Source organism: Archocentrus centrarchus, chromosome 17 (assembly GCF_007364275.1).
Source record: "Archocentrus centrarchus isolate MPI-CPG fArcCen1 chromosome 17, fArcCen1, whole genome shotgun sequence".
NCBI classification, from domain to species: Eukaryota; Metazoa; Chordata; class Actinopteri; order Cichliformes; family Cichlidae; genus Archocentrus; species Archocentrus centrarchus.
Genome location: NC_044362.1, coordinates 32,315,460 through 32,327,464, shown reverse-complemented (window position 1 = coordinate 32,327,464; position 12,005 = coordinate 32,315,460). Strand labels below are relative to the sequence as shown.

The following is a 12,005-nucleotide window of genomic DNA, read 5'->3' as shown; positions in this document are numbered from 1 at the left end:
ACGTGGAGGTATGCTGTGGACAGCAGAGGAATGAAGTAAAATGGAATGTGTGCGAATGAGAGGGTGACACATGTAACAAGCAACAGTGTTGCCTGCATGGTTACTGTGATACTGAAAGACCACAGAGAAGTTCATCAATGTGGTGAAGGAGACAGATGATCCACCGATATATTTAGTCTGTTAATTCCCTGCACTCTTAATATTTTTTCTTATTAAAACTATATATTTTCACTTGTCTAGTTTACACTTCTCAATGTTGTATCTAATTTTCTTGCTGACTATAATAATAATAATAATAATAATAATAATAATAATATGGCATACAAAAAGTAAATTTTACATGTAAACAGTTGAACAAGATGTAAAATAACCACACAGGTACACAGTGACATTTAGTGATATTTAAATAGAAAGGAAAGTTACGAAAAGAATCCATGGTTGAAATATTAAAATCACTGCAGTACACTGAATAAATGGTATAACAGGTGTACGCATTTCAAAAAAGGAAAATCAAGAATAATGAACTTATACATTTATAGAGATTTCTGAGTTTACGGGGTGCATCTAAAGGCATCACAAAAACGATTTGCGCAGGTACGTTTGACCGTAAACAGCAACGTAGATGCGCAACGAGTTTTTGAGAGTCGATAGCGCGGTCGTGCCTCTGGCAGCGGACTCCGGTGCTTCAGAAAACCTGAATGACAGAGACGGAGTGATGCTGACAGCTAACCGAGGCACACCGCAGAAAGCAGACACTCTCTGTTTGCTTTAATATGTAAAGCCTTCTGCTAAAGTCACTTTCTCACGTTTTGCGCTAAACAAGTTTACCGTTTAAAAAAAACAGAAGCACTTGTGTTGTTTCTGTAAAAACAGCTCACAGCTGCTCCTTGATTTCAGTCTGTTAGCCTACAAACGGAGCTCTTATCGGGTCCTAAATGAGCCTGATTCCTGTGTGACCGTCACAGTTTTACATACTTCTTCTGTGTGACTTTATCTCGGGTTTCCGGCTGATATCCAGCAGTCTGAGCTGATGGTTGGTGTCCTCCTCATACTGGACGACTGTTTTTTTTAACCTGAGATTTCCTCGGTAACAGCAGTTAGTCTCGCCTCGGTAAACTCAGATACCTAAGCCAGAGGTGAGTAGTAAACGCGCGTCATTTCCGTTCGCATTGTTCTTCTTGTCATTTTCCGGCAGATTATACGTACAAAAGGCGTCCTGCTGCCCTCTGCAGGCCATTCGTAGAATATTTCAGCAAGAATTTAGTGTGCATAAAGTCTGTGATGTCCATCCCCGACAGTTCCTCATGCTTAAGGTTTCTTTCTGCTGCATAGTTGGAGCAGACTATTAAAGCATGCTTAACACTTTCTGCCTTTACATGTGTGCCTTTTTCATCAAGATGCTCACCCATCAAAAATCATCCTTCCTTCCTGCTCACACATAACAGGTGTTATTTCTGTTTTCTTATTAGTCCTTTGCGGTAAAAAGGAATGATGCCCCTTCTTTTCATTCTCCCACTGTTTCTGCCACATAGCTGTAAAGTTTTATGGTTCTTGGTTTGCTTGTTCAGTTGTGTCTTTGCTAGATCTACATTCAGAAATCCCAGTGCCTATTCTTAACTCAGTACCTCCTTTAACTGCCCTTTTGGCTGCCATGTCTGCAGCCTCATTCCCTTCTACCTCAACATGTCCTGATACCCACCGAAACCCTACTGACCCTCTTGCCTCACCTTCACATTGCTGAGGTCTGCGATGTACAAAAGCAAAGCTTCATTTCCAGTTTGGCAATCCGGACCCCATCTGTACAAATCTGGAGTGCAGTTGTAGAGTCAGTTTCACTTGAAAGGTTCCTAACTGAGCAAATTGGCCTGGACGTATCTGTGTGGCAGCTATAATAAGAGCTGTTTGCATTCTCCAAATATTAGGAAAAGATACTTCACTGCTTCCTATATGTCAATGTCAGATTTATTTATATAGCACATTTAAACAACCTGAGTGGACCAAAGTGCTTTACAGGCAACCAAAAAAATAAAAAGGCCATACATAAAGGACAAACAACAAACAAACAAAGATCCAACCAAAATATAATAACTTAATAAATACAAATGTCAAGAACAGCTTGAATTAAAAGCCAGAGAGAAGAAATGGGTCTTGAGCAATGACTTAAATGTAGAAACAGTCGGAGCAGTTCTAATATGGAATGGTAGGGCATTCCAGAGGCTCGGCGCAATAACTGAAAAGGCTCGGTCACCTCTATTTTTAAGTCTAGACCTAGGAATTTTTAGGATCACCTGATTGGCAGACCTCAATGCTCTGACAGGAGTATGAACATGAATAAGATCGCACAAATACAGAGGGGCCAGCCCGTTTAAAATCTTAAAAACAATCAATAAAATCTTAGAATTGATCCTAAAATTGACAGGAAGCCAATGAAGTGAAGCTAAAACTGGAGTAATATGCTCATGCTTTCTCGTCCCTGTTAAAAGTCGAGCAGCAGCATTTTGGACCAGTTGAAGCCGACAGAGAGATGACTGTGGTAAACCTACATACAAAGAATTACAGTAATCCAGTCTTGACATGATAAGAGTATGTATGACTCTTTCAGAGTCATTATAAGAAAGATAACGCTTCACTTTAGCCAACAATCTCAACTGGAAAAAAATAGTTTTCACCACAGAACTAATCTGCCTATCAAAGTTAAAGGAGTTGTCGATGATCACACCAAGATTTTTAACAGATTGATGGATGCATAAACCTGGGTGTCCAAGAGAGGCTGCAGAGTCCTTCAACTGTCCAGTACAACTAAAAATAACAATCTCTGTTTTGCTTTCATTAAGATGAAGAAAACTCATGCTTACCCAGTTCTTTAGGTCATTAAGGCAGTTTAAGAAAATCTGCTGTGAACTGGGAGCAAAGGAAAATAAATCTGAATGTCATCATCAAAACAATAAAAGGACAGGTTATACTTCCGAAAAATTGACCCCAGTGGTAGAAAAAAAAAAAAAAAAAAAAAAAAAAAAAATTATATATATATATATATATATATATATATATATATATATATATATATATATATATATATATATAAAAGTGTAGGTTTAATACTTTAATACTGAACCTATCGCCTGCGACAGAACGCACTTCAAAAATGCCACCATCCACGGACTTCCAGCAAAAATTAGCACAATAACACTTTGTTGGATGCGAAGCACAATTTCTCAGCTTTCAGAAACCGTTTAAATTTTTCGGAGAGTCCAAACGGTTGTGTAATTACGGTAATTCAAAGTACGTTTGATCTGACGTCTTGGCGGTGATACGCCCTGTGTTGACCAGCTGTTGACGACAAGCAAGGGCAGGTAACGGGTGCTTCAGCGGCGATTGCCTGGTGTTAGATGGTTAATATTAAATGTTAACAGTTTATTAAAAAACGTGCATTAATGCTGTTTATTGCAGTTGCCTCTAAAAATAAATACTAACTATGAGTTCTGAGTAGGAACCTACATTTATGCCCATAACAGTGCCCATAACACACCTATTTTATGTAACTTTACTTCTGGTTTCCAGATGATATGACTTAGTGTGCACTGCCCTTTCTCAGTCCAGACAATGATGCCTTCAGCCTCCTGTTTCAGTACAAGCTGCTCTCCCTCCTGACTGGAGGAAGGTTCCTCCTGTTCCCCCGTAACTTGTGGAGAATCTGAGTCCTCCTGGTCCAGACTGGAGTTCTCCTGGTTACAGACCTGCTGGTCATCCAGACCCTCCTCTTCCTTAGAGTCATATTGCTGTGGGAGGACACAAGGAAAGGGTTACTAATGTGATGATAGGAAACCAACAGGGCTCTACACTCCCACTCACATCTGTGAATGAACTTTTAAGAGTACAGTTATAACAAATGATTCAGGAGCACCTGTACGACTGACTCTGAGTTGACACTGTCACTATCAGTGACATTGACACTATCAGTATCGGCAATATTATATTGTATTATATCAGATCGATACCAAATCTTGCAGTAATTTTACTAGCTTACTCTTCTTTTACAAACACATTTTTAAATAATGCAAAATATTATTATTGCTATCAAAAAAGTCACAGAAAATGTTGAGATATTTTTGTCAATGTCGCACAGCCCTACCTTACTGCAAGTACCTCTTTCTGTTTGTTCAGTGGCTTCATGAGCAGCTCGTATCCTAGTCTGGCTCTGGTGATCAGATCCTCCACTGACTCCTGTACAGTCAGTTTTAGCTAACTGCTTCAGCTAGCTGACATCAGTTTGCTGGTGGCATCAGCCATCTTCTATGCAGCAGTATGTTGGAGCAGCAGCTTGTCTACAGCTGAGAGGAAGAGGATAGACAAGCTCATCAGGAAAGCCAGCTCTGTCCTAGGATGTCCTCTCGACTCAGTGCAGGTGGTGGGAGACAGAAGGACTCTGACCAAAATAACATCACTGATGGACAAGGTCTCCCATCCCATGCATGAAACTGTTGCTGAGCTGGAGAGCTCCTTCAGTGACAGACTGCTGCATCCTAAATGCACAAAGGAGCGTTACCGCAGATCCTTCCTCCCAGCAGCTGTAAGACTTTATAATCATCACTGCTCCCAACAAAAACCACAATAACCTACACAATGTAGGATAATATATAATATACTGTAAATAGTCCGGCCTGTTAAGGTTCAACACACAGGCACATCATGTACATTGTATATAGTGTTATTATTAGTAGTATTAAGGTTAATCTTGTTTGTTGATTTTATATATATATATATATATATATATATATATATATATATATATATATATATATATATATATATATATATATATATATATTCTTTTCTTAATAGTGTGAATTATTATATTTTTATTTATATTTATAATAACTGCGGCTGCTGTTACACCCAAATTTCCCCTCTGTGGGACAATAAAGGCTGTTTCTTCTTCTTCTTCTTCTTCTGGTGAACCATCAGCTGAGTAATCAGCTGTTCCAGTTACAGTCTCCATTCCAGCTGCATTTGATTTTTCACACGGCTCCAATACGAGCTGCTGATGAAGCTCCTGAACAAACAGAAAGAGGTACTTACAGTTAGCATGTGCTGAATCCAGTGAAGTGTCCATCTGAGCCAGCCTTGCATCGGCACAGCCACCGCTACCAGCAGGCTAATGTGACGCTGTTACAGTCAATAATAAGTCCCAGCAGACCTGAACGCAACCCGCCTGTGAGCCTGAGCTGAGGGTCAAACAACCCTCGATTACGGACAAATCTGTTACAGACTCTGCGGCGGCAGAAGTGTAGCAAAAGTCACGTGTGTAAAAAGAGCCAATTGTAACGCTGGGCGGCCTGATGCGTGTTTTCAGTGACTTGGGAAAAACTTTTAAGACTTTTCAAACATTAATATCTGCGCTGCAGATTTCTTTGCACATTTACAAATCTGATTACAGACACGGATCTGAACACGGACACGCAGATCAAAATACAGATCGCGATGCACACACGTGGATCCAGTTACGGACACATAGAGGTTTTGGTACAATAACAGCCCCGTAGTTGTGCTACGTGAGTCGTATTCCTGTGTCAGCTCACTGACCATCACAGATTTACATAACGATTCACCGGGACTTTATCTCGGGTTTCTGGCTGATCTCCAGCAGTCTGAGCAGACGATCATATTTTTAACCTCTGAGAACATTTCTTCAGCAGCAGCGGTTAATTTCTCCCTGATAAACTGTCTCAGATACTCAACTGAAGACATTGTTTAGGCGTTACGCTCAGCGCCGTTTTTTCTTCGATTGGATTTCCGGTAGACTAGATGCATTAAAAGAGCATTGCTGCCCTCGTCAGGTCATTTTAAGAATATGAACGAGAATAAAGTCCCTACGTCACAGCATGCTTACCTGCCTTACAGACGTCACACTCACACAGGTGTTTTATTACCATCACAGCAGGAAAGTATTGATGCTTTATTGATAGCTGTAAAGAAAGGTGTTCACACTGAAGCATCAGTTTGAAGTCAAATCAAACACACTGAGCTCAACATGAACTTCCTGCTGACAGAAACTAAAATCAGTGCAAAAGCAGCCATGTTGTTTTATTTGTGAAGGAAGACATCTAAAACACTTTAAATATAAAACATGTAATCTATTAAAGAATCAGAAGATAACACATGCACATGGGCTATTTGGTTCAGGCAGACACAGGCCATCCCTGCCACTGGCTGTGGCTCCCCTCTCCACAGAGCCAAGACTCTAAGCTAAACATAACAATTTTATACTACAAGCTCTATCAAATCAATACCAGATGGAGAGAGCCGTAGTTTAGACTTGGCCTTCTCAGACTGGTTCGTCCACTGGTTGGTTACACCATTATGACACAAGCTTCTCCAATCAGCAATAAGAGCTCTGTGAAAGAAACACACCTTCTTGCCCTCACATGTTCCTAATCATGACATGGCAGTTTTATTCTGGTTAGTAACAGGGAGCCATGACCTACACACACCCTACCTACCCTCCTTAGACACAGACGTACATGTTTTGACAAAACCTTTGAGGATGAGATGAACATATTCTTCTCCGAGATGGAGAAGGTCATAAATAAGATAAACATATCTCCCAAAGGCCGTGAAGTTAGTCTGGTGACCACTGGTCTCCCATCTGTCTGCTCTCTATCAATGTATTTATTTAATTGTCTATTATTTGCTTCAGCCAATATTTAGTTATTTTAATTCAATCACTATTTATCATTTTGAATACTGATTAAACATTATTTGATTCAAGTATTTAGAGCTCTAAGTCAACTGCTATTTACTCATTTAATTCAATTATTATTAATTTAATCATCTTGTTTATTCAACATTTATTTAATCATTCTATTAATTAATTAATTAATTAATTAATTAATTCTTGGATTTTTACCCTATACCATTATACTTTTGTTCATAAAGTAAAAATAGTAAAAATAAGACCCGACACCAGAACATTTGAACCATGCTGGAGGCACTGCAGACGAGTCAGGAGCAAAAAATGTCTGCAGGAAGTCCTTTTTACCATTTTATTAGATTTTGACTGTGTTCATGTTAAACCATGTTGTTGTTTGCTGATACTGTGTCCCTGCTGTTTGTTCTCATCAACACTCCTGTTCTGTTTTTCTGTGCTGAAGCTGAGGGAAATGTTTCTACAGTGTTAGATGATACAGCTCCAAACTAAATCAGTGACTAACTAATGATGCTCTGATACAGATTACCATGATTTATGACACAGCACAGTTTATTATAAAGGGTCTGATCAGCCTAAAAACATGGCAGAGTGTAAATCAAACTGAGCTGAGCTGCTTTAACCTCCTCTACATCCCTGTTAGCAGGATGAAGGCGCCCTCTTGTGGTGAGCATCAGTTTTCAGATTTCAGTTGTTAACCTGCAGGAAGACATGGAAAACCTTCACTGAGCCTTCAGCAGCTTCAACATCATCAGCAAAGATATTTAAATATCTGTGACGTCACCCTGATGCTGCATTCAGGGACCATGGGAGAGAATACAAATCTCCTAAAACACTCCAATGCTTGAAAACGTGAAATACTTTAAACTTAGCTGGATGAATAAATCTTAAAATCTTTAGTATTTAAGAGCTGAAAAAAAATTAGTTTCAAAATTAACAAGTAAGCAATTTCTTTCCAAATGTCCAAAGTGATGAAAACAAAATCTGTGTGATAAAGGAAACTCTGCTGATTTCTCTGTTATGGTCCATGAAGTAGAAGAGAAACAACATACAAATACATCAATACAAATATTCAGCAAACATTTAGAGCACAGAGAAGTTTACATTTTCATGTGGAGAAATATTTTTGGAAATAAAAATCATCATGAGCAGTGATCGCCTCCATGGCTAAACAGACACAGGAAAGAGCTCCACCTAAAAACTCCAAAACATCAAGAGAACAACTAGAAGATGTCAAGGTACCACCCATAATGTTTGACTGACAGCTGATCTCTGTGCAGTGCAGAAATGCCACAAAAATGATGGAGAGAAAATAACATGAAACTAAAATACAGATTTAAACCCACAACAATATGAAAGACTTCAGTCTATTTCAGTTTAATGAACTCAGCATTATCACCATAATTGTGGTAAAACCAAAGTCCAGCATAGAGCGGCTGAGTGAATGTGGTCTGGACTCTGTGGAGCAGAGTCATGGTCTCAGAGACGCTGTAGAAGGACAGAATACCTGCTCTGTGATCCAGGTACACTCCTACTCTGGAGGACCGAGGACCTGAGACAGGAGTTTGGATGTTGTTGTACCAAAATGTAAAACTGTTGTTGTAACAATGTAACGTCCAAGATTTGTCATTACATCCAAATATAGATTCAATCCCTGCTCTGCTGATATTCTTGTATGCGACTGCTACATAAACTCCTCCTCTTCCTCTCCACTCCACCTCCCAGTAACAACGTCCAGTCAGACTCTCTCTGCTCAGGACCTGACACTGATAAGTGAATCTGTCTGGATGATCAGAATAAGACTGTTGTTGTTTCATTAATGTTACTTTTCTGTTCCCCTCTGATAATAACAGATGTCTGTGTGCTGTGTTTGGATCCAGTGTGATTTCCTGTGAATATTTTAAGAATTCAGCTCTGGTCTTTGGCTCTGGTGGATCTGACAGTAAAACATCCACTTCAGTGACTGTCAGTGAGATGTTTCTCCATCCCTCTCTCAGGATGTCCTGTAGTTTCTCTCTGAGCTCTGACACAGCTGCTGGCACATCCTCAAAGTATCTCAGAGGACTGATATTGATGCTGGATGAGTGTGTAGACTCACTGAGTGCTGACAGTGAGGGGTAGTTGTGTAGAAACTGGATGTGATCCTCTGTGTGTGAGAGCTGCTTCAGCTCAGCGTCTTTCCTCTTCAGCTCAGTGATCTCCTGCTCCAGCTTCTCCTGAAGCTCTTTGACTCGACTCACTTCAGTTTCCTGCTGGGATCTGATCTGCTGCTTCACATCAGAGCTTCTTTTCTGGATCACACAAATCAGCTCAGTGAAGATCTTCTCACTGTGCTCCACTGTTTTATCAGCAGACTGATTGATGGCCTCCACCTCCTGTTGAAGCAGCTTCACATCTTTCTCTCTGTCCTGGATTCTCTGCTGGATGTTTAGTCGACTCACCTCGAGCTCTCTCTGCCTCTCAGTCCTTTCTGCTGCAGCTGAGACTGTGTGGTGGCCTTTATGTTCATCCACAGGGCAGCGATAACAGATACTCTGCTGATCAGTACGGCAGAACATCTTCATCACCTCATCATGACGAGAGCAGATGTTCTCCTGGAGTTTCTTGGAGGGCTCCACCAGCTTGTGTTTCTTTAATGGAGGTGAATCATAATGAGGCTGAAGGTGTTCCTCACAGTAAGATGCCAGACAGACCAAACAGGACTTCACCGACTTCATTTTTCTCCCAGTGCAGACATCACAGGCCACATCTTCAGGTCCAGCATAGCAGTGATCAGCAGGAGCAGCTTGGAGTCCAGTTTTCTTCAGCTCCTCCACTAAAACTGCTAACATGGTGTTTTTCACCAGGACAGGCCTCGGTGTGAAGGTCTGTCTGCACTGAGGGCAGCTGCAGAGTTTCTCCTCCTCTTCATCCCAGAAGCCTTTAATACAGTTCATGCAGTAGCTGTGTCCACAGGGAATAGCCACCGGATCCTTCAGTAGATCCAAACAGATCGAACAAGAGAAGGTTTCTCTGTCCAGCTGAACTCCTTTCTGCGCCATTTCTCCTCTCAGTGTCAGTGACTGCGTGAGTTTCACTTCCTGATAACTGAAACTAGTCTGAGCTCTGATCTAAACAACATGAGTGTTTGCAGTGAATGGGGCCTATCAGCTCTTACATGTCACCACATGTTGGTTACATCCATCCATCCATCCATTTTCTTCCGCTTATCCGGGGCCGGGTCGCGGGGGCAGAAGCCTAAGCAGAGAAGCCCAAGCTTCCCTCTCCCCAGCCACCTCCTCCAGCTCATCCGGAGGGACCCCAAGGCGTTCCCAGGCCAGCCGAGATACATAATCTCTCCAGCGTGTCCTGGGTCTACCACGGGGCCTCTTCCCGGTGGGACATGCCCGGAACACCTCACCCAGGAGGCGGCCAGGAGGCAACCTAATCAGATGCCCGAGCCACCTCAACTGGCTCCTTTCGATGTGGAGGAGCAGCGGCTCTACTCTGAGTCCCTCCCGGATGGCCGCACTCCTCACCTTATCTCTAAGGGAGAGGCCAGCCACCCTTCGAAGGAAACTCATTTCTGCCGCTTGTATTCGCGATCTTATTCTTTCGGTCACTACCCAAAGCTCGTGACCATAGGTGAGGGTAGGAACGTAGATCGACCGGTAAATCGAGAGCTTCGCTTTTACGCTAAGCTCCCTCTTCACCACGACGGACCGGTGCAGCGTCCGCATCACTGCAGAAGCAGCCCCGATCCGCCTGTCGATCTCCCGTTCCCTTCGCCCATCACTCGTGAACAAGACCCCGAGATACTTAAACTCCTCCACTTGAGGCAAGAACTCGTTCCTGAGCCGGAGATGGCACTCCACCCTTTTCCGGCTGAGGACCATGGCCTCAGACTTAGAGGTGCTGATTCTCATGCCAGCCGCTTCACACTCGGCTGCGAACCGTTCCACTGCGAGCTGGAGGCCCCCCCCCGATGAAGCCAACAGAACCGCATCATCTGCAAAAAGCAGAGATGAGACTCTGAGGCCACCAAGGAAGAAGCCTTCCGCCACCTGGCTACGCCTAGAAATTCTGTCCATAAAAATTATGAACAGAATTGGTGACAAAGGGCAGCCCTGACGGAGTCCAACACCCACAGGAAACAAATCCGACTTATTACCGGCTATACGGACCAAGCTCTCACTGTGGTTGTACAGGGACTGAATGGCCCGCAACAATAGGCCAGACACCCCATACTCCCGCAGAACCTCCCAAAGAACACCCCGAGGAACACGGTCGAATGCCTTCTCCAAGTCCACAAAGCACATGTAGACTGGTTGGGCAAACTCCCACGCACACTCGAATATCCTTGAGAGGATAAAGAGCTGGTCCAGCGTTCCACGACCAGGACGAAAACCGCATTGTTCCTCCTGAATCCGAGGTTCGACTAACGGACGCACCCTCCTTTCCAGCACCCTGGCATAGACCTTACCGGGGAGGCTGAGGAGTGTGATCCCCCGAAAGTTGGAGCACACCCTCCGGTCTCCCTTCTTAAAGATGGGGACCACCACCCCGGTCTGCCAATCCAATGGCACTGCCCCAGATCTCCACGCGATGTTGCAGAGGCGTGTCAACCAAGACAGCCCTACAACATCCAGAGCCTTCAGGAACTCAGGGCGAATCTTGTCCACCCCAGGGGCTCTGCCACCAAGGAGTTGTTTAACTACCTCAGTGACCTCACCCCCAGTGATGGTCAAGTCATCCCCCTCATCCCCAGACTCTGCTTCCACTACAGAAGGCGTGTCAGTGGGATTCAGAAGGTCCTCGAAGTATTCCTTCCACCGTCCGACTATAGCCTCAGTTGAAGTCAGCAGCACCCCCCCCGCACTATAAACAGTGTGAGTGAAGCACTGCTTTCCCCTCCTGAGTCGCCTGACGGTTTGCCAGAATCGCTTCGATGCCGTCCGAAAGTCTTTTTCCATAGCCTCACCAAACTCCTCCCACACCCGAGTTTTTGCTTTGGCCACTACCCGAGCTGCATTCCGCTTGGCCTGTCGATACCTGTCAGCTGCCTCCGGAGTCCCACAGGCTAACCAAGCCCGATAGGACTCTTTCTTCAGCTTGATGGCTCCCTTCACCTCCGGTGACCACCATCTGGTTCGGGGGTTACCACCACGACAGGCACCAACCACCTTGCAGCCACAGCTCTGAGCAGCAGCCTCAACAATGGAGGTGCGGAACATGGTCCATTCAGACTCAATGTCCTCAGCCTCCCTCGGAATGCTGTCGAAGTTCTGCCGGAGGTGGGAGTTGAAGATCTCCCGGACTG

The 12,005-nt window shown here is 43.4% G+C and overlaps 2 protein-coding genes across 2 annotated transcripts in view; both read right to left on the bottom strand.

The window, feature by feature from the left end:
• LOC115795838 (zinc finger protein 665-like) overlaps positions 1-12,005 on the bottom strand; it is a 29,754-nt gene that overhangs the window by 8,438 nt on the left and 9,311 nt on the right. Inside the window, exon 2 of the mRNA XM_030751953.1 lies at positions 976-982. The gene's annotated coding sequence lies outside the window, so the exon portion shown is untranslated. The remainder of the gene's footprint in view (positions 1-975; positions 983-12,005) is intronic.
• Positions 8,109-9,747, bottom strand: LOC115795842 (tripartite motif-containing protein 16-like). The gene is made up of 2 exons (XM_030751959.1): positions 8,533-9,747; positions 8,109-8,299 (listed from the first exon to the last, which is right to left on the bottom strand). Exons 1-2 carry the CDS (start codon positions 9,745-9,747, stop codon positions 8,186-8,188), a joined length of 1,329 nt encoding a protein of 442 aa, XP_030607819.1. The 3' UTR covers positions 8,109-8,185.